The sequence below is a fragment of the Nycticebus coucang genome, chromosome 5, assembly GCF_027406575.1.
Source record: "Nycticebus coucang isolate mNycCou1 chromosome 5, mNycCou1.pri, whole genome shotgun sequence".
In the NCBI taxonomy this organism is placed as follows: Eukaryota; Metazoa; Chordata; class Mammalia; order Primates; family Lorisidae; genus Nycticebus; species Nycticebus coucang.
This window is the reverse complement of record NC_069784.1, coordinates 7,520,482-7,543,673: the sequence shown is the minus strand read 5'-3', so window position 1 is coordinate 7,543,673 and position 23,192 is coordinate 7,520,482. Positions and strand designations below refer to the sequence as shown.

The 23,192-nt window shown below is 36.4% G+C and overlaps 1 protein-coding gene across 1 annotated transcript in view; it reads right to left on the bottom strand.

The window, feature by feature from the left end:
* Window positions 1-23,192, bottom strand: part of TNNI3K (TNNI3 interacting kinase) — a 251,733-nt gene that overhangs the window by 203,168 nt on the left and 25,373 nt on the right. The window contains exon 4 of the mRNA XM_053591701.1: window positions 23,047-23,157. Within this exon, the coding sequence (XP_053447676.1) occupies window positions 23,047-23,157 (111 nt within the window). The remainder of the gene's footprint in view (window positions 1-23,046; window positions 23,158-23,192) is intronic.

Sequence of the window (23,192 nt, the reverse complement as noted above, 5' to 3'; positions counted from 1 at the left end):
AGTTACCAAAATATGACACACAGTTGTTGGAAAAAAACAGTGCTGATAGATTTGTTTGACACAGAATTGCAACAACCCTTCCATTTGTGAAACATGCACTATCAGCCAAGCACAACAAAGTGAAGTATAACAACACAAGATGTGCCTTCAGAGCTTCATTCTTGTACATTAACCAATTGGCACTAGGTAAACAGGTGGACATGACGATCCTCTTCCACGGTCACTTAAGAGTCTCTGCTACCTCTAATGAATTGTTTCCAAGGTTTTTCTGGGTGTTGATTTCATTCTAGTCAACCAAAGGACAAAGGTATGTGAAGAAGTAGGTATGGAGGTTTTTTTGGAGGTCACACCTGGAGACCATGTATCTCTCTTTCATTAACTATTCAGAAACAAGTCCGCATCCAGCTGCAAGTGAGACACAAAAATCCAGTCTTCCTGAATGTCCAGAAGGGAAAAAAAGAACACAGAATTTTTGGGAAATACTCTGCTCCACTGCAGTCATCCAGAGCCTTTATCTTCCAGGACACAGTAGATCAGTTCCCTGCAATTAAGTCTCTTTTGGGAACTTGTGAGTAATCTTTAAACTTGAACCTTACTTTTTTTTTTTTTTTTGAACCTTACTTTTGTTATGCTCTTTCTCCATGTAAATTTTTAATTTCATCGTTGCTCTTAATCTCTGTCCTGTTTTTAGAATTATCCAGGCTATTTCTAATTTTCTATGTTTCCACATATATATATATATATATATATATATATATCTGTGTTAGTATATATATATCTGTGTTAGTATATATATATAAATACATATTCTTAACAGAATTCTTCCATACATCCTTAGAAATGCACATCCAGTGGGGTGCCTGTAGCTTAGTTCGTAGGGCACCAGCCACATACACCAAGGCTGGCAGGTTCGAACCTGGCTCGGGTCAGCTAAAACAACAATGACAACTGCAACAAAAAAATAGCCAGGCATTGTGGTGAGCACCTGTAGTCCCAGATACTTGGAAGGGTGAGGCAGGAGAATCACTTCAGCCCAAGAGTTTGAGGCTGCTGTGAGATGTGATGCTACAACACTCTACCCAGGGTGACAGCTTGAGACTCTGTCTCAAAAAAAAAAAAAAAAAATGCACATCCACACTTTAGTGGAATATTGATGCTTAATAAAGAAAACAGAAGCCCTAAGACCAATACCAGTCATTTCTCTAGGACTTTTTAGTTACATTTATTGTCCACAACAACACAAAAAGTAAATCCTGAAATTATGATCACATTAGAGTGAAATAAATTTAGGGTTAAAGAAATCACTTAATCCCCAATCAAAGCTTGCTAAACAGCAAACAACAAAATTGGCATTTAAATCTAAATTTATTTGCCTCCAGAGCATACCTACACTTCTAACCACAGGTACCCGGCCTTTGGTTCATGGTGTCTATGTACCAAATACAATGTGACAGAAGCACAAGCTGGAAAATCTAGAACATGAGATTGGGACTGTGAACAACCACACCAAGTCCCATACCAACGCCTCAGTGGGACAACAGTCTTTCCTAAGCTCCAGTGCCAAGACGTGAGATCTTAGCTCTCCACCTTCCTCTCCAGCTTTCCCTGACTTCCACTTTGCCCTTGGGCAAATCATTTCTATGTGCTCCAATCTTTTGCTCTAATACTGAAATGTTAATTCTGTATTTTAACTCAGGTAGTTTCTGTCGGCATCAGTAACATTGGCTGGAGTCAGTCAGTTGAGTTTTGAGTTATGTTTAAAGAAAACCCTGAGAAAGCAGAGATTCTGTGGTAGTGTATAATGGTTTAAATACACAATGATACATATGACTTTCTGAGTCATGTATTTTGGTCTGTTTGAAGTCTATATCTTACACAGGAAACACAAGTCTGGTGGTCCACAATCCAATGCATCTCTGACCAAGTAGGTCTTTTCGGGAATATTTCTCTTTTTCTCTTTGACCCTAAATATCTGAAGTGTTTCTGAGATTGTTATTTCTTGAAAATTATGACAGATTCCATTTAATCTTGTCAGCTAAACTGATTCTACAGCCAAAAGAGTAAATTCAAAATGAAAGCAAACATAAAGAATTCTAAATTATAAAATCAGCTAGGAATTTGGAAAATGTAATGAATATAAAGAAAAAGAATGAAATTTTAATTTATATGCTATTTGTGACTTTGTTAATGCAATATATTTGTTGACATTGAAGTATCAGCAAGTAATTCAATTTTCAGTTAATAAAATATAACAAATAAGGGCTTCTTGCTCCAGAAGGTAACATACCAGTCTCTCCATAGAAGAGCTGCTGTTCTTCAGTATTACCTCGCCAATCCCTGTTACTCTAAATTTCTTGGAGGTCCAGCCACACAAAACTGCTTGCATTTCTCCATATACACTCATGACATTTCTTTCCTCTGTGAATTTATTTGGGCTGGTATCTCTACCTGAAATGTCTCACATTCAACAGGGTGACTTAATTTCCTCATCTAAAATACGGGCAATAATATCTTTTGAAATTATGAGGATATAAAGACAGAATCAATGTAAAGTGCTTAGAAAATGCCTGGGGTATTTTTTTAAACACTTCATCAAAGTTTGTTTTGGACTTTACAATCTGTGTTATATTTACATCACAATAGTTTAGTCAATGATACATGCTGGTGCGGAAAGCTACTGTATCAAAAATGTCTAAAAATTGCTAACGTCCATTTATTTGACATAACGTTTGCAAAGTATTAAGCTCAGTAGCAACATGGTAAAATAACAGGATTAATAGGATTACACTTATATATAGATAAATTATCTAAATAAAAAATAAACCTTAATGTTCTGTCACAGGATGTAAAAGCCAGTAACTAAGAGCAGTTCAGCACATAAAGTCATCACCAGCCAGCACTCCTCAAGCTGGAGGCTGCTACACGTACAGTGGCAAATAATCTGACATGTTTCAGGAAATCAATGATTCAGGAGGTTTTTTATTTCTGTTTTTCTCCCTCTGAAGAATAGGACCTCATTCTTTCTCTTTCCACCTCTGATATAATTCAGGAAGAATATCAAGTCAATTTAAAATGAGTGATATAGTACAGAGTTTCAGACCATATATCTCTTTAAACCTGTCAGTTTCTGTTCACACTGTTCCCACATTCCAAAAACAAGTTTAAATTAAACATAGATCAACAATAAATCTGCCAATTGGTATATTATTTATGGCACTGCTGGAAAAGACATTGATGGTCTTTTATAAATGAAGATGGAAATTTTCTTGATTCCTTCAGAATTAAAATTAAAGCAATTAAATATTTGATAGAATTTTATTAGCCATAAATGTCTACTATCTTGATGATCGTAGGTGTTATCCCTTGATACATCTCCCGTGTAAGGTGCAGAGAGAAATGTTCTGAACAATGTGTAGGAGAAAGGCCTCAGTTTTCATGGCCAAAACTTGGTAAGGATGAAATAATGATACGATTTGAGGATTTAAGGAGAGAGAAAGCTACAGTAGAAGATGGTGTCGCCAAATAGTAGGACTGCAGATTTATGATACCTCTAAAATTTATATGATTTAACTCCCCAAATTGAGTGATCAAAACATTAGCATAATGTAGATCATGATAAAATTTTTAAACATCCATTTGTAGTTATGCAAACATTTATACATAAATGTAACATACACATACCTACACAACTTTGAAAATAGCAGAAAGAGGGACGGAGGGAGGGGGGTGGGGCCTTGGTGTGTGTCACACTTTATGGGGGCAAGACATGATTGCAAGAGGGACTTTACCTAACAATTGCAATCAGTGTAACCTGGCTTATTGTACCCTCAATGAATCCCCAACAATAAAAAAAATAAATAAATAAAACAAACAAACAAAAAAAGTTCTTACCTATAAATTTGTATAAGTGACCAAGAGCCCTTGGAGCTCACTGCAATCACTCCTTACTATTTGCCTCACCTGGCTATATTTGGGGTGTTTGAGTCTTTGCCTGCTGCGAGCATCTACAGATATGTCCATTACGGTTATCTACATCTACTCAACTATTGTCTGCTGGGAGTGTGGGAAGCAAATCAATTGTCTCTTTTTTTATTAAATCATAACTGTTTACATTTATGAGGTACAGTGTGCTGATTTTATACACAATGTGGAATACTTACATCAAACTGATTAACATAACCATCACCTCACTTCCTCATTTGTCATGGTAAGACATTTATACTCTACTCTTAATGGTTCTGAAATGTACCATTGTATTGTGCACAGTAGGTGAGGTCCCACCAAATACTCTCCCTTCTCCTGCCTCCCCACTCCTGTCTTCCTCCTCTACCCTCCTTCTTTCTGGACTATAGTTTGTTTTATCATTCACAGGAATGTGTAGGTGACTATATATTGGTTTCATAATAGTATTGAGTACATTGGATACTCTTGTTTCCATTCTTGAGATACTTTACTAAAAAGAATATGTTTCAGTTCCATCCATGTAAACATAAAAGTTGTAAAGTCATCATCCTTTTTGATGGCTGCATAGCATTCCATGGTATACATATACCACAATTTGTTATTCCATTCATGGGTTGACAGGCATTTGGGCTGCTTCCATGACTTGGCAATTATGAATTAGGTTACAATAAACATTCTGGTGCAAACGTCTTTGTTGTAAAATAATTTTGGATCATCTGGGTAGATACCTTGTATAAGAATTGTAGAATCAAATGGTAGGCCCACTTTTAGTTTCTTTAGCATTCTCCAAATAACCGTATTAGTTTGCATTCCCACCCAGCAGTGTAGAAATGTTCCCTTCTCCCCACATACATGCCAACATCTGTAACTCTGGGATTGTGTGCTGCGGGCTACTCTTATTGGAGTTAGGGGATATCTCAAAGTGGTTCAGATTTACATTTCTCTGATGATTAAAGATGTTGAGCATTTTTTCATTTGTTTTTTGGCCATTCACCTGTCATCTTCAGAGAAGTTTCTGTTCTTTTTTGTTCATAGAGATTCAGACTCAGACAAACTGGAGTAGAGAAAGTGAACTCTAGGATCCTTATCCATACCTGGACCTGATTTATTTGATGAGATCCTGGAATCTGAATGATAATGGAATGAAGCTCTATGAGGGAAATTGACAGAGGTCAGTGTATTTTGCATATAGGATTAAATTAAATAATTTATAGCCAAATAAAAGACTGTGGAGGCTTTATACCACAGTAATGACTTCTTTGACAATCACTGTTGAGAAACAGAGTCAATTTCTCTTCTGTTTGAAACCAGGTGGCTTATGATAGTTTTTTTTTTTTTTTTTTTTTTTGTAGAGACAGAGTCTCACTGTACCGCCCTCGGGTAGAGTGCCATGGCGTCACACGGCTCACAGCAACCTCTAACTCTTGGGCTTACGCGATTCTCTTGCCTCAGCCTCCCAAGCAGCTGGGACTACAGGCGCCCGCCACAACGCCCAGCTATTTTTTGTTGCAGTTTGGCCGGGGCTGGACTTGAACCCGCCACCCTCGGCATATGGGGCCGGCGCCCTACTCACTGAGCCACAGGCGCTGCCCACTTATGATAGTTTTAACCAGTAGAGAACAGTGAAAGTGATGTCGTGTGACTTTCCAGGATGGGTCACAATAGGCCATGCAGCACCTGCCTTATTTTCTGGAACACGAAAACTGATAGCCTTGAGGCACATTATGAAAAATAAATACCCTGATAAGCTGTGAGAAAACTCAAACCAAAGAAATGAAATCAGTATCTCAGAGAGCTGTCCAAACCTCCATGTTCATTTCAGTACTATTCATAATAGCAAGATATGAAAACAACCTAAGTGTCCATCAATGGATGAATAGAAAATATAGGATACTTATACACACACACACCTCCACACACAAACATGAGTCCAATGTCAGGGTACGGGCATGATCGGGTTCTTTTAAGACCTGTCATTCTGGTTTCCTTAATTCCTTGCTTCCTCAATTCCTTGCTCAATTGAGAGAGGCAGCCCGCTGTTTCCTGTCCCATCTGAATACCATCATGAGAGCTCCAGCCCCATGAGCTGTCTACAGCTCGATATTTGACAATGGTTAACAACTAAACAGGGCACAATTTCCACTGTCACAGAAATTTCCATTAAATGGTGTTGATCTATCTCTGAAGTACAGTGATAAAAAGGAAAAGAAACAAAAAAACAAGAAATACATTAATGTAAAGAAAATTCTAACATTTTTGTAACTCAGCCCCCAAGAGAAAATAACAAAATGAATAGAGCATAAAGGAATATTTGATAGAACTAGTGCCTGAGAGATTTCACATATTCAGTTAACGCTCAAAAATCTGAAGGATTTCAAATACAAAATAATCATCCCTAGGCATATTATATCAAAACTGGTAAAACAAAAAATTAAAGTACCAAAACTGTTCTTAAAGACACATTATTACCAACGGAGCAACAATAAAACTGATGACTGACGGGGTGACACAAATAATAGATGCCAGAAGATAATGAAAAGGTCCTTAAAAGTTTGAAAACAAAACCCCTGTCCAAGCAGAGTTCAATGACCACTAGATACAGTCTTCAAAATTAACAGTGAAAAATTCATTTTTTCTAACTTGCAAGAAGAGATATTACATTTCCAGTATTTGTGCACTAAGGAAATATTTAAGAACATATTCAAAGAAATTTCTTAGGCAGAAGCACAATGACCCCACAGAGAATTAAAGACCCACAGAATGAAATTGGTAGCTATGAAAATGATGAGCATATATTTCAAGTTAAATAAATTGATTATATTAAAAATAGTAATAATTTCAAATACATAAATTAAGTTATGATAACAATAAAAGAGAGAGGTTTATAATTAATGTATTCTAAAGCCATTTCATTGGGAAGTATAAACTTTAATTTTACTTGATAAGTAATTTTACATCTGATTATTGAGTAAATAATAGAGTATATTCTCTAGGGTAACCACACAGAGAATAGCAAAAATACTTAATCAAAAATAAGACAAAAAAGAAAGAAAACTGAATAGGTAGAGCAAGTAAAATCAAATAATAAAGCAGCATATTTAAACTCAAATATGTACCTAAAATTAAGTATTACATCAAAGACTAAATACTGTAAATATATATATATTTTTTTGAGACAGAGTCTCACGCTGTCATCCTTGGTAGAGTGCTGTGGCATCACAGCTCTCAGCAACCTCAAACTCTTAGGCTTAAACAATTCTCTTGCTTCAGCCTCCCAAGTAGCTGGAACTACAGGTGCACACCACAATGCCTGGCTATTTTTTGGTTGTAGTTGTCATTGTTGTTTGGCGGGCCAGGGCTGGATTCGAACCTGCCAGCTCCGGTATATGTGGCTGGCACCCTAGCCGCTTGAGCTACAGGCGCCGAGGCAATACTGTTAATCTTAATGAAAAATGCAGTTTAATTTTGCTTACAAGAAACACATATTATATTTAGAACACAGAAAGTTTTAATGTTCAACAAGGAATTGGGAGATGGGAGACAAGATGGCTGAGCAGAGACATCAGTTGCCAGATTGTCTCAAAGAAAAGGAAAAGTTTTAGATGAAAAAGAAACAAACAAACAAAAATACATAGATTGGGTATAATTCCAAGGGAAGAGTGCCAGAATCTACCGGAGATTCCATGGGTCTGTAAAGTCAGATAACTGTGAAAAAAATATCACCTATACCACTGACTAGTTGTGTGATGTACATCAAGTTATTTAACCATTCTGAAACTCAGTTTCCTAATTTGTAAAATGAAAATAATAACAATATCCATTTCCTAGATAAAACAAGATAATTTACATAATGTGCTTAGAGCCTTTAAAATCTATTCTCTTAGCAAATTTAAACATAAAACATAATTGCAGTCACCACTGTGTTGTGCCCCAGATCTCTAGAACTTATTCATTTTGCACAACAAAAAATGTATACCTTTGACCAACACTATTTCTTTGTACCTCAGACCCTGGCAACCCCATTCGAGTCTGCTTCTGTGAGTTCAACATTTTTAGATTTCACCTATAAGTGAGATCATGCAATATTTGTCTTTCTAGGGCTGGCTTATGCCTCTTAGTATAAGGACAAAGAGGCTGTGTATTCAGTTTGGGAATCCAGTAGGTTAAAAATATAAAATCAAGTTGGACAGGGCCTAGGGCAGTAATTCACTAAGTATGAGGTTAGTAGCGGGGGAAAGGCTCATTCATGTTGTTACAATGACAGAATTTCCTTCATTTTAGGAATAAATAATATTCCATTATACACGTGAGTGCGTACGTATGTTGAATAATATGTATTTGTATATACATATATCCACACGAGTTCTTTATATGTCACATGTTTCTTATCTAGTCATCAGTAGACACCCATATCAGTAGATATTTTTTCAACATATTGATTTTAATTTTTTTAGCTATATCCAGAAGTGAGATTGCTGGATCATACTACAGCCCTATTTTGAAAGTTTTCAGGACTCCCATGTTATTTTCCATAATAGCTATACCAATTGATGCCCCCACAAACAACAATATCCAAGTGTTTATTGTTCTCCACATCTTTTTTTTTTTTTTTAAGACAGAGTCCCCCTGGGTAGAGTGCCATGGTGTTATAGCTCACAGCAGTCTCAAACTCTTGGGGCAAGTGATCCTCTTGCCTCAGTCTCCCAAGTCGCTGGGATTACAGGTGCCTGCCACAATGCCTGACTGTTTTTTAGAGATGGGGTCTCGCTCTTGCTCAGGCTGGTCTCAAATTCCTGAGCGCAAGTGCTCTACACACCTTAGCCTCCCAGAGTGCTAGGAATACAGGCATGAGCTACTGCACCCAGCCTTCTCCATATTCTTGTCAACACATTTTTTTGTCTTTTTAAAGTACCATTCTAACAGACATTATAGTTTTAATTGGCATTTCCCTGATGACTAATGATATTGAGAAGTTTTTTCACATCCCTGTTGGCTATTTGTATTTCTCCTTTTGAGAAATGTCTATTTGGGTCTTTTGTACATTTTTAGACTGGGGTATTTGTTGTCTTTTTATTCAGTTGTTTATAATCTTTATACATTTTTGATACTAATCCCTTATCAGATGTATGTTTTGAAAATATTTTCTCCCTTTTTGTTGACTGTTTCTTCACTCTCATGATTGTTTCCTTTGCTGTGTACAGCTTTTTAGTCAATGCAAACCATCCTTCTATGTTTGCTCTTGTTTCCTGTGATTTGGGGGTGATATCCAAGAAATCACTACCCAGACCTATGTCAAAAATGTTTTCTCCTGTGTTTTCTTATAAAAGTTTTGTGGTTTTAACCCTTAATGTTTAAGCATTTCCTCCATTTGGGGTTTATTTTTGTACATAGTGTGAGATAAGAGCCCAGTTTTATTCTTCTGCATGTGAATATCCAGTTTTCCCAATATCATTTGTCAAAGAGACTGTTCTTCCCCACTGCATGATCTTAGCACCTTTGTTGAGGAAATACACTTTTATAGGATAACATACGTTTTCCTTGTATGCGATGAGTTGCTTTTCTTTTGCTGTTCTCAAATTATCTTCTCTGTTTTGACTTTTGAGAATTCAATTTTAATGGGTATCAGTGAATATCTTTTTATATTTAATCTGTTTAGGGTTCTTTGGGCTTATGAATCAGGATGTTTATTTCCCTCTCCAGATCTGAACACTTTCCTGTCATTACTTCTTTAAATAAACGTTCTTCCACTTTCTCTGCTCCTTCTTGGACCTCCATAATGCATATATTGGTTTGCTGGATGGTGTCCCATAAATTATATGAACTTTATTTACTTCTTTTTATTCATTTTTTTCATTTTTGTCCCCTTGACTAGTTAATTTCAAATGGCCTCGTTGTTTTTGAGATCACTGATTCTCTTTCTGCTTGATCAAGTTTGCTGTTGAAGATCTCTGGGAAGTTTTTCAGTTTAATCACTGTGTTCTTTACCTTTTGAATTTATCTTTTTTTTTTTTAATGGAATTTTCCTCTGTTGAGCTTCTAGTTTTGTTCATTTATCGTTTTCCTGATTTTGCTTAGTCATCTATCTGTGAGGCTCACTGAGCTTCTTTTAAAGTGATTATTTTTAATTATTAGTCATGCAGTTCATAGATCTGTATTTCTTTAGGGCCAGGTAGGGTGCTTCATTCTGCTCCTTGGGTGCTGTCATGTTTCCTTAATTATTTGTGATCCTTGTAGCCTTGTAATTGTATCTTTGCATTTGAAAAAGTGAGGACCTCTTCCAATCTTCACAGACTGACTTTAGCAAGGAAAGCCTTTCATCAGTCAGCCTGGCCTAAGTTTCTAAGCAGGTTTTCTGGTGGGGGCCATGACAAGATTCTTGCTGGAGTCCTCAGGAAGGTGGGCTTGCTGCCTAGATCAGGGTGTTTGTTGATGGGCCTGGTGCCTAAGTTCACAGAGGTCAGCCTAGTGTGTGGTCATGCGGGAGCAAGCCTGGAGCCTGGGCCCACTGAGAAGTTTCAAGAACCTGAGTCTGCATGAGTGGGCCTCATGCTTGAGTCCATGGAGGAGGCTTGGATGCAGGTCTACAGGGGCTTGCCTAGAGCCTGGGGTCCTGGAAATTGGCCTAGAGTTAGTGTCCATGGGGTCAGCCTAGCTCTGGGGTGGGCCTGGAATCTGCATCTGACTGGGTTGACCTAGACCTGGTTCATAAAGGCCTTTCTGGCAATGGGGCAGGCCTGATGTTGGGGTGGGCCTCAGTGGCTAAGTCCATGGGCACTGATTTAGCAGTGGTGGAGCCTGGACCCATGGGGGTCATGCTGGAGTCTGGGATTGTGGGGACCGGTTTGGTGCTGGGATTTATTTGGGTAGGCCTGGTTCTGGGGTCAAAGGGCTCACTTTATTTTCCACCTCCAAAAGGAGGGTATCTCTCTCTGTGCTGCACTGCCTGGGCTTTGGGGAGGAGAGACATGGATAATACAAAACTTTCTTCTCTACCTGTGTATCTCATTATTTAGGTATTCCACTCAGTGTAATTTCTGACCTGGATTTCTTAGCTCTTGTGAAGGAATTTTTGTATGTGGATACTTGTTCAAATTGATGTTTCTGTGAGAGAATGAGCACTGGAAATTCTTATTCCACTACCTTGTTGACATCACTCAATTATCCTTCTCTTTTATATAGGCTGTGATCCTTTCATTTTATAGGTTTTATAGGACTAATTTGTATGAAGCAATTCATGAAAATTGCTTGTGATTTAGTAAGCTGCTTTCCTCATGAAAGGTATCATTATAATCTCCTCTGCCTTATGGAGAGGAGAAATAATTTTCCTCATTCTGTATAATTTCTGTAACACTTGAATAATCATTAGTTTAGTCATTTAGCAAACACTTATTTAAAAACTTACTATATGCAAAATCACCTAGAGGAAAATGAGGGGACTGAAGATTTCTAACATGCAGTTCCTGTCCTCAAGAAAACACATACAATAAAATAATGAAATGTAAGCATACTTATAAAACAGGCAGTGTTAAATACAAGAAAATACTTTGAAATACAAGGATTCACCATTCTATTAAAGTGCATTGCAGCAGGCTTTGCGGATGAATACAAAAGGCAAATCATAAAGATTATATTGTTATAAAAGCACAGGGCATATAAATGGGCAGCAGTAAATATTATTTAGGGCAAGTTTTGCAAGATGAAGAGCTTGAAGATCCATGGATTAAGAGGCAGGCAATCTGGATCATTACCACTTTGTCCCTTACAAGGTGCGTTTTGGAGTCAGCATGGTTCCTGGTCAGAGGAGTGACTTTATCAAAGTCATGCTTTAACGAGTCTAGTAAATTTTCAGGAGTGTTTTCAATGAAATGGACTGTAAAAGACCTGTACATAGGTCTTATAAATGAAGGCATTACTGCAGGAAGTCCAGGAGGATAATGATAGAATGAATTCAGAGAAAATGAGGGAGCATACTGGTCACTGACTAGCTACCCTTGGTATCTCTGGACAAAAGATTTGTATCAATTGCCCCTCGCCCTATTTAATTTAAATCTTTTTCCAAGTCTCCTGGATAACTCTCTCTCTCTCTCTCTCTCTCTCTCTCTCTCTCTCTCTATATATATATATATATATATATATATATATATATATATATACACACTATCTTTTAAGGAGGCAGCTGTGAGAACAATTCTTCAACTCCTAGCAGGACCTACCCAGATATGGAGACCTGCTGTGATTCTGAGACAGCTCAGCTCAGAGTGGAGAGAATTAGTAACCTGTGATCTGCTTCAGGGCACAGAAAAAAGTAAAAGGGCAGCCAGGTTAAAGATGTTGCAAGGGGTTCTACTAAATTACTTTTCAGAGTAACTCTAGAAGGCTTTATGCACCTCTCTTGAACGTCTCCTGCTTTATAATAACTGTATTGTTCTAATGTACAGTTAGTTGTGCATGAGCAAGTGCTGAGAAGCAGAGGTGCCAAGTGCCTTTGAGGGACACCTCAAAAGAGAGATGTGGGAAGAGAAGACAGGTGCAGAGAGTTGGTCCTGGAGCCTCTAGTTTCTTCATTCTTCTATGTCAACTTCAGCAAGTTTCTAATGGGTCTTTGGAGAGTCACCAAAAGGGGCCAGTGAGGAGCACAACTCACACACTGTTCACAGAAGATGAAATACTCAAAGGGCTCCATTCAAGAAGAAACCATCCCTGAGAGAAAAAAGGCAGCTCCCACCTGTGATTTTACTACTGTATTTGAAGGTATGGTAGAGAATTTCCATCTTCCAGTGCATTCCTAATTGAGGGCAGAAGAATAACAGTTTTGTGCCTTCCTGAGACAGGGAGCTGCAAGGCTCTGAAACTCTGAGCAAGCGAGTTGAGCAAGCTCTAGAAACCCTGATTCAAAACTCAGCCTTTGAATTCCTAGTAGGGAGTATGGCATAAGGAAAGGAAGCATAAGTGCAGATGAATTAAAATATATAGCTGTTTCTTATCAACTGCTACAAATACATAACAGATTATTTCTACTTAGCTGATGATGTACTAAGTCATATCACAATTTATATGCCTACATATACACATATACTTCTGTTCCTAAATAGATATCTATACTGAATATATACATATGTTTGTGTGTTTATAAAAAATATATACATAAATATCTTTAACATACACATACATATAAACACATACTCAAAGGACCTAGGATGTAGGAATCAAATTTCATGGCAAAGAAGGCTTGTCACAGAGAGGAAAAGACACACAAAATGTTGCATTATTAGGAAGGGATTTCTCATTTCGCGTTTATTTGATTAGCAGTAATCTTTGGGTCTAATTTATCAGGTAATGTTTCTTCCATCATTTTACGGGGCAACAAGATGATGAACATCTCATTTACATTTTCATTATCTATAAAGCTTTTCCTGTGTATGGTCTTTTATCATACCTGAAAGCAACCCTAATGTTTAATAATAGCTAATAGAGCTCATAGTGAAGGCCTCAGTGCCAAAAGCAAGTAAGTAAATAGATAAATAAAGGTGACAAGCTAGTGTCCTCTCATATCACCCCTTACAATTGATACATGCTTAAGGCATTGCTCTGAGACTATAAAACACCCGATACGATACATGATCTATGATCTTACTTCAGACCAAAAGTATAAACAGTAAGAAACCACCTCCTAGCCTTTAATAAAGAGTATTCTGCAACATAGCACACATTTAGCAATGGGTACAGAGTTTCTAGTTTCAACTTATGATAAACTCATTTTTTAATGGCACAGAAAATGTAGCTTTCTTAAATAGGGTCTAGTCTTAAAAGCTATATAGCCGGGCATTGTGGCAGGCGCCTGAGTCCCAGATACTCTGGAGGCTGAGGCAAGAGAATTGCCTAAGCCTAGGAGTTGGAGGTTGCTGTGAGCTGTGATGCCATGGCCCTCCACCGAGGGTGACAAAGTGAAACTCTGTCTCAAAAACAAAAAGATTTAGTTACAGAATGTTAAATGTCTTACGCAAAGGTATATCAAACTTTGGCATCAGGGAACTACAAATGAAAACTCAAACCCAAGTATGGAAACTTGTGAAGTTAATGCCAATGTGTGATGCTTATACCTATCACTCATTAATGACATCCACTAAATAATAATTTATAATAATGTAGATTGACTAGTATATTTGGCCCTTACTATGCTTTCTGTCTCTGAGTTATAATAGTCCAAGATGTTCATATTGGTGGACTCCTACAAAAAATACAGGATTTGATTCTCAGCTTCCAAAATTTTAGAAGAAAATTTTTAAATACTAAGAAATAGGAATGATATGAAGTTATTACACACCAGAGTCTCAGAGCAGGAGAGAAAGAGAGGTTTCCAAATGCTTTTTAGAAATACAGCATATTAACTATTTGCTTTGGACTTTTTCACCTTCCGTCTTTAATCTTAGGTATAAGATACAATGAAGATTGTGAAAAATGTATCTAAAAGGCAACCCAAACTAGACAAACTGTCAAAACTGTGTTATTGGTTTACTCTTATTATGAATGTACAGGAAAGCCTGAAGGTACTTGCATATATAATAACACCCAATATCAGATATGTGTGCCCCCCAGGGGACCTGCTGCTTGCTTCAATCCTTCTGAACCTCCAGAGCAAATTGAATTTGCTATGTCTGATCTGATATCCCTAGAAAGACAATAACCTGAGTTATAACAGTAGAAATACCTAAACAATTAAAAAAATCATTAATAACAATTTTGCAATATATACAGACGTGTCTATTTATATTTTTAATAATAATTAGAAGTTTTCCATGTAGAAATACTATATATTTCTGAAGAATTATTTCCATGTATTTCATATTTTGTGTTGTCATGTTAATTTTTATTCTCTTATTGTTAATGGTATACAATGGATATTTGTGTATTGAACTTAAAAATAATACATGTCAGATGTATTAAGTATAGAGTATAAATGTCTTAACAGAATAATTAAGTAAACGAGATGAGTGCAATGTAAGTGTTCCTAATTCTGTATGAAATCAGCACATTGTACCCCATAAATGTATTAATGTATACATGATCTATGTGCATATGATTTAATAAAAAAAATCAAAATAAAAAAGAAAGAAATACAGCATACTATTTATTCCAAAATATGACAAGGATAATTATTATGGGCTGAATTGTGTTCCCTAATCCCCACCACCTCACAATGTGACTCCACATTGGAGTAGTTAGGTCAAATCAGAATCATTAGAGTGGGCCCTAATCAACGTGACCAGGGTCCTGGTACAAAGAAGAGGTTAGGACAAAGAAACAGAGACACCAGCCATGTGCACACACAGGCATGAGACCAAGTGAACGCACAGAGAGAAAGTGGCCCCCTAGAAACTAAGAAGAGTGGTCTCAGAGAAAACCGCATTTTCTAATATCTTAATCTTGAACTTGTAGCTTCCAGAACTGTGAGAAAATAAATTTCTGCTATTTAAGTCACCCAGCCTACAGTAGTTTGTTACAACAGCCTTGCAAACTAATACCGTAATAAAAAAGAAAAAAAAAATAGACTGATCTCACTTATGAATATTAGCAAAACGAGTTCAGCTATAAGTAAGAGAATAACGTACCATGACCAACTGTGCTTCATTCCAGAAGGACAATGATGATTCAACTAAAAAATGGCAATTGTTCTGAAACTATTAGCCAATGCAATTAGGAAAGAGAAAAACAAGATGTTTAATTATTGGAAAGGAAGCAAAATATTCAGCACATATAGGCAATCCATTGGAAGGGAAGCAAAAAACCCACCATATATAGGGAATTTACTTGTAAACTGGAAAGATCCAAAAGACATACCACAAAGAATCTATTAAAACAAAAGTAAGATAAACAAGTTGAATGATTACAAATTTAAACATGAAGAATCAACCTTTTCTATATACAAACTATAACAATTCAAAAATGCACACATCTATCATTTTACACTACAAGGAAGAGAAAAAATACCTAGGAGTAAACTTTAATAAATCTGTGAGGGGACTATTCTGCTGGAAGACCTGAAAGGAAACGTGAATGTCTGGAAAGAGTTCTATTGTTCTCACACAGGCAGGCTCAGCACGTTGGGAATATTAGCTTTCCCTAAAATTAATTTGTACATTAAGATTTATTCTATGTAGGGTACCACACTTTTTCCTTTAGGAAAAATGGCAAAATTAGAAAAAAAAAAAAACAGAAAAATATAAAAATAATGCTAGCTAATTTTGTTAGAATGTCTTATATGCTAGATGGTGCTGAAGCATTTGACACATATTAAGTCATTTAACACACAGCATACAAACATATGCAACCAATAAAATGGGTAATATTAGAATCCATTCTCTAAAATTAGAAATTTGAGGCTGAGAGAGGATAAATTACTTTTTCAAAGACACACAGCCACTAAATGATACATATTTGCTGGTACGTAAATGCAGAGTCTGGCTTCAGTGTCCCTGCTCCTTACTTTGTGCTTGCGTGCCTCTCCACAGCGAAAGTTCATACAGAAAAATGGAAGAATAGCCAGGAAAATTCCCAAAAAAAAAAAAAAAAAATGTCAAAGAGAGGTGCTTCCACTTTTCTATACCAAAACATAACCTAAATTTAAACTAAATAAAAGAGTTGTGTTTAGTACTAGCATAAGAATACAAACATATCAATGTACACAGCTATGATTTAATAAAAAAATAAAAATAATAAAATAAATAAATAAATAATAAATAAAAATAAAATAAATAAATAAAAAAGAATACACAGACATATTTAAATGGAATAGAGCGGGGAAAATATAGAATATTCAATAAATACTGTTTGAACAACTGTGTAACCTTGAGGATTAAGTCAATTAATATGATTGGTACAAAGTTATCATCTCAACATGCTAACTATTATTGTTTACTGTTCTGATTCCAAATGGAGTTCACAGGAACTATTGCCTATTCACAAGGCTAGAGGCAGATTTGATACTTTTAGTTATAAAACTTCTAAGTACTTTACAAGCTCTTAAAAAAAAAGAGAGCGAGAGAAACCACATTTTATAATTCTAAGCATTCTCTTGTTTGTGCCTTTGGGGAGAAAACTAAAGCCATTATAAAAGAAATAACTTAGAGTCAGAGGCTTCTTGGTAAACAAAACTCTCTACTGAAACATTTAGATGATTTAGTTAAGAATGAACTGAAACAGCATCAATTCCATTTCCTTGAAATCAGAAATAAATTCTGAAATAACTGGGAAGCCTTTCTGAAGCAGTGCTATGTAAGTGTTTACAATGTGAAAATGGGATAAGGTAAAATAGAATAAATTCAACTATAAAAATAATGCCCTCACTTGCACAAGGTGTGTATGAAATTCTGCCTTTATGTACAAAATAAAACACTCCACAAACACAAACATTAAATATTGAATCATTTGTTTGCTAATGCGTTCCTGTTTGCTGCCCTAACAGTGGTCTATAGCTGCAGATAATTTGTTTGACTTCCGATAACTGCAAAAACTACTGCATGAAACCCCAAAGAGTAACACACGTGAAGGGTCATTTGATTGAGTATGAAGGGTTTGACACTTGGGGTGTTTGTGTGTGTACTGTGCTCACATGCGTGCACCATGTCCGTGAGTTCTGGTGCCCATATACCAAGTGTCTTAGAAAGTCATTTTGAATCAATTAACGCTGCTTTGTTTGTATATATAGTAAATGCATGTTAGATAGACCCAAACTTTTACCATACGCTGCGTTTTATTTTAATTTTTTTTTTTTGCTTATTCACTATTGTGCCGTCATGACTCTAAACCAGTGGTTCTCAACCTTCCTAATGCTGTGGCCCTTTAATATAGTTCCTGTGGGTTGCAACCCACAGGTTGAGAACCTTTGGTCTAAACCCCTTTGAACACTAAATACAAAAGCCTCTGGGGAGTAATTGCTCTTTCATGTTTGTGGCCACAGATCTGAAGTTACATGGCCAGATTTGAGTCCCTCTCACCTCAGGTACTCACTGTCTGGATGTCCGGGCAGACGTCTTTTAACCGCTTCAGCCCCTGGTTTTCTCACAGCTAAGCTCAGTCTAACAGTAGTTATCTCACAGGATAACAAAATGATAAAGTGATGCCAAGTGTTAGCCAACATTTTTCAATTCCATGCCTAAGAGAGCATATGGCTCGTGTTCCCCCAGACTCAAAGGGGAGCAGAGGGTTGAATACATGTGTATTGATCACTGAGAGGATGTAAGGCCTTATGCGCGCAGCACATCCATATGTATTAGTAGCTGGATAAATCAGTCCGAGGGAAGTACTGAGACCTGAGACAGCCAATATTCACCCGCTTTTCAAAGCACAGTGCATTTAAATCTGGGTCTCAGATTGTAGTCAGCAGGTCTGGGAATCTGCAGAGCATGTTCTGTTCTATTATTGAAGAAGGCAGCTGCCTAGTCGATGTCAACTTTATTGTAAAACTGCTTAATAGGATTCACAATTACGGGAGGACGAACACGCTGGAGACACTAATGGAGGGTCTGCATTCGAATGTGCAGACAAAGAGTCCTGTCAAACTTAGCATCAGCTATTGTTTCACAGAGAAAGGTGAGTGATCAGAGATAGCGACTCCGAAGAAAGGGAACTCCCACTGATCTATCGCCACTATCCCTGCTAATCAGGATAGTAAAAAATACCAGTAGAAAGCACATCTAAATTTTAGGTATAGTAAGGAACTATTCTATGCATATCGTATCCCATTGTATTCAATCTTTCTGCACTATTTGATACCCAGAATACTTTAACTCTTGAAACTCTGCTAATGGCTGTGATAGTATAATATCCTAGTTTTCCTGGCATCATGCTGACGAATCTTCCTTGGTTCCCTCAATGGATATTCTATAATCTGTCAAGTCTCTGTGGATATTCTCTCAGGCTCAGCCCTCGAGCCATCCATTACAACCAACAGACAACTTTCAGCTATTGTTATGGTTTCAAATATCATCTCTATACATATAATTTCTGAAAACTTAATTAAGCACAAACTTTCCCTTTGAACGTCATTTATAAACTTCTAAATGATTAATGAACACTTGTGTTTGAAAATTTGGTTGTCATTGGAAAATCAGCATGCCTGGAGTTAACTGGTTTTTCCTCCAATTTGAATTCTTTACCCAATTGTTTATTTAATCATAATGTTCACACTACAATTTATGCTAAATAGTGCAGTCAAAGAATTCCTCTTTAGCAGATTACTTATCAAATCTCCAATCTTTCTCTTGCTCATAAACTCTCAATGGCTACCCATCTCCTATGGGGAAAACATCCTATTTGGTTGCAAGTGAGAAGTTCTGTGTTCTGTCAATCCCTTCCGCACAGCACCTGGGTTTTTGTGTTGTGTGCTGTAAGCTACAGTTAATTGTTTACCATTCTGAATTATACTCCTTAGATTTCTACCCTCAGTTTCCTTAGCCTGGTTCATTCCTAACACTCAAATTTACCTACACAGACTCTTCTCAATCTGTTTCATGCTATCGTTCTGGTCACTCTCCTAAATGTGCTCAGATTATTCTTTCTTTCCCATTTTTTGGAGGGGTGGGGGTGGGTTGATTACTTTTACGTTTTTGTTGTCCATTCTTTAAAGTCCAGTCCATTTTCAAGTCCCCCTCATTCCTCCATCTTTAACTCTCCTAGTACACATCAATCTCTATTCACATTCAACTTGTCCCCAGTGAACTCTTTAACTCTTCTAATTTTGTGTTCTTTGAGCTTTCTTTCTTGCTATGTAATTATCATTTTTCTAATTATAGATGGTGTGTAACTTACAATGTTTGACATTATCATGGTGTGTAAAAGTGATGTGCATTTGGTAGAAACCATACTTCAAATGCCCATTCAATCATTCTGCTTTTTACTCAGTATAATATTCAATAAATTGCATGAGATATTCAATACTTTATTGTAAAACAGGCTTAGTGTTAGAGATTATGCCTAACATCAGGCCAATGTAAGAGTTCTGGTCACATTTAAGGTAGGCCAGCCCTAGCTGTGCTGTTTAGTAGGTTTTATGTATTAAAGGAAGTTTCCACTTATGACATTTTAAATTTATGATGGGCTTATTGGGATGTAACTTAATTGTAAATTGAGGAGCATCTGTTATTTCTTGTTATCAAAGCTGCTCTTGTCTTTGACTCTTCCTTATTCTTTACTTACAGCTATATAGATGTTTTACTTTTGAATTGCTTACATATTTTTCCTGCACATTCATTTTGTGTTCCCAGACACATTATAAAATCTTCAGGAGGATAGATATGCAATATTTTTGTATCATTCCCATACTCTTGCTCTGTGTTATGGATAAAGTAGAGTCTTAAAAATATTTGCTAAATGAGTCAATATGGAGAAAAGAAAATGATATTGATGACAAGTATTTATTACAATTAGAGCTGAGCCCTAAACATGAACTTCAACTGCGTGGGTCACTTACACATGGACTTTCTTCCACCTCTGCTACTCCTGAAAAAGTAAAACCAACCAGTCTTCTTCCTTCCCATTCTCAGCCTACTCACAGTGAAGATAACAAAGAGGAAGACCATTATCATGATCCACTTTTATTTAATGTATTTTCTCTTCTTTATTATTTTCTTAATATCATCTTCTTTTCTCTTCCTTACTTTTTGTAATAAGACAGTACAAAACACATAAACAAAATACACATTAATCAAATGTTTATATTCCCAGTAAAGCTTCTGATCACCAGTAGGTTATTAGTGGTTAAGTATAGGGGGGCAGCAAAAGTGATATGAGGATTTTCAACTGGGCAGGGGGTTGGCACCCCTAACCACCATGTCTTTTAAGACTGTAATAGTTTTGAAAATAATATACTGGAAAAAATCTGCATTTTGAATATGATGCTTTTAGATAGTTTATTTTGGACACCATTTTCTTTTATTATCTGATCAGCAACTTAATTAGTCCATTATGTAAGATGAGACTAAAGGCTAATGTATCTACACCTGTTTTATGTAGTGCCGGTGATTGACTATAAAAGTCATTAAATGTTATGCATCAGCTAATGAAGGAAGTCAGAGAACGCAGGCAGAATTGTAAGACATAGGGGAAACATATTTGGAATTACTTTGATAAAGTTTTCCCTGATGTTGCTAGTCAATATCATACCTTTCCCCATATTATTTGCAAACGAAGAAAACAGAGATATTTGAATAGGAGATAAGAAAAAAAAAAGCTCGTAATCACTTTGCTTTTGATACTGTTGCAATACTATCATTCACAAAAGTAATCAGTTCTGCACTAAATGAAGAAGGATTTTGTTTTAAAAACATATTGTATCATTGTTCTGTCATTAAAAGATCAAACATGTTTCACTGAAATGTAAATTCACAAATTCTTTCACCCAAATTTCTTAGCATTTACCACTTCGTTTACTTTATCAGTGGCATTAATTTCTTTTTGATGAACATTTATATTTAACATTTCCTTTTTCTTACAAGTAACAAAAATTCACTAATATTTACAATGAATCTCATAAAAATATTTATTTTCTGAGAAATAACTGATAAAGTAAGGGAGAAAATTCAACATGAAGGAAACTAGTTCTCTCTCAATGTGATATTTTAATATTTATCGAATGTAAGAGCCTTTGGAAGTGACACTGTTGAGAGAGATGGCGCACACCTGTTTAGTAGGCTTCCTGTATGAATGCCCACACATCTCCATTCATTCACGGATGGTTCTTGTGCACGTGTGTATTAGTGAAGAATGTATGATTTAATTTGCAATATGACCAGAAGGAAGACTATATGAGGATGTAAGACTTATTACATTGTTGAGTTACATGTTGTTGCCGTAATTGATAGAATGTAAAAGTCATTAAAAAATGATGAATAAAATGTTCAGGATTTCAGACATGGCTCTTTTTCTCCACGGCTTTGTAATTTGTAAAGACAATTACTATATAAAAGCCTTAGTTTTATATCTATTAAACGGCAGAAACAACACAAACTATCCCATGAGAATTTGTGAAGTTACCAAATAATGCAAATAGAAGTGGTTTGCAGAGAAGAATATATACTTTGACAAAGAAATTTAAGGCAAAATTGAAAGCCCTTTTTGTGGCCTTAAAAATATGGTGTGTGTCTGGCTTGTCACCATCCACCTGGCTTTGTCTTCCTCTCTCTACCCCCAGCTCACTCTGCTCTAATAACTCGAGATCACTCATATCCCTCAAACATTCACAGAGTTTTATGCCTTGGGGCTTTTGCAGGTGCTGCTCCTTAACCCTAAGATGCTCTCTCTGCTTGGACATGGCTGGAATTCTACTTTCATTCAGAGCTTTTTCCGTATCAACTTCTTTCAGAGGCCTTCACTGGATAGCTTACTAAAAATGCTGCTTATTTCTCCATTGTTCTGTCTTTATTTTACTCTGCTTCACAGTACTCACTACTAATTAACATTATATATTTTCTTTTCTTAATTGTCTGTTTCATTCTTTATAACTAACTCTATGAAAAGGGAAAGTTTCGCCGTCTTTCTTGCTACTGTTGCCCAGCACCTGGTATGTGCTGCATAACAGGTGCCTAATAAATATTTATGCAACTAGTGAATAGATCAGTGGACGGGTAAGTGAACGATCTTTCATCTGGTCCTTACTGTGCATGAAGTAATCTGCAAAGCACTCTACAGGGACTATCTAATTTAATCATTAAAATAGACCTATTATTATTTCTATTTTATACATGAAGAAAACAGATGTCACGAGATTTAGTAACTTCCCACAGTTACCATAGCAAGTTGTGAAGACTGATCTGCTTGATCCCAAACCTAAGAGCATACCTCGCCTCTACCAGAAAGCCATCTTGATGTTAATTGAAATTTTGATTACATTGTCACAAAACAGACTGAAATGACTAACAAAAGCATATTGACATAGCTAAATTTTACCCCCAGAAGAAAAGGATGTGTTCATTGGCCAAAAAATAAACCCTCTGAAGTCTTAAAAGTCACCATTTGAAAACAGTTGAGAACAAGTTTCCAAAGAGGTAGATAACCTTTGTTTTCACAGGTAACAAAAGCACAACTTACCTCCAGGTGACCAGCTATTGTAGCAATATGGAGGGCAGTGAGGCCACCGTACCCGACCTGCTGGATATCAGCTCCACTATGAAGGAGGGAAGTGATCAATTCTGCACTATCCTGCGGAGAAACACATCTTTAGTGTTACTTTTCTA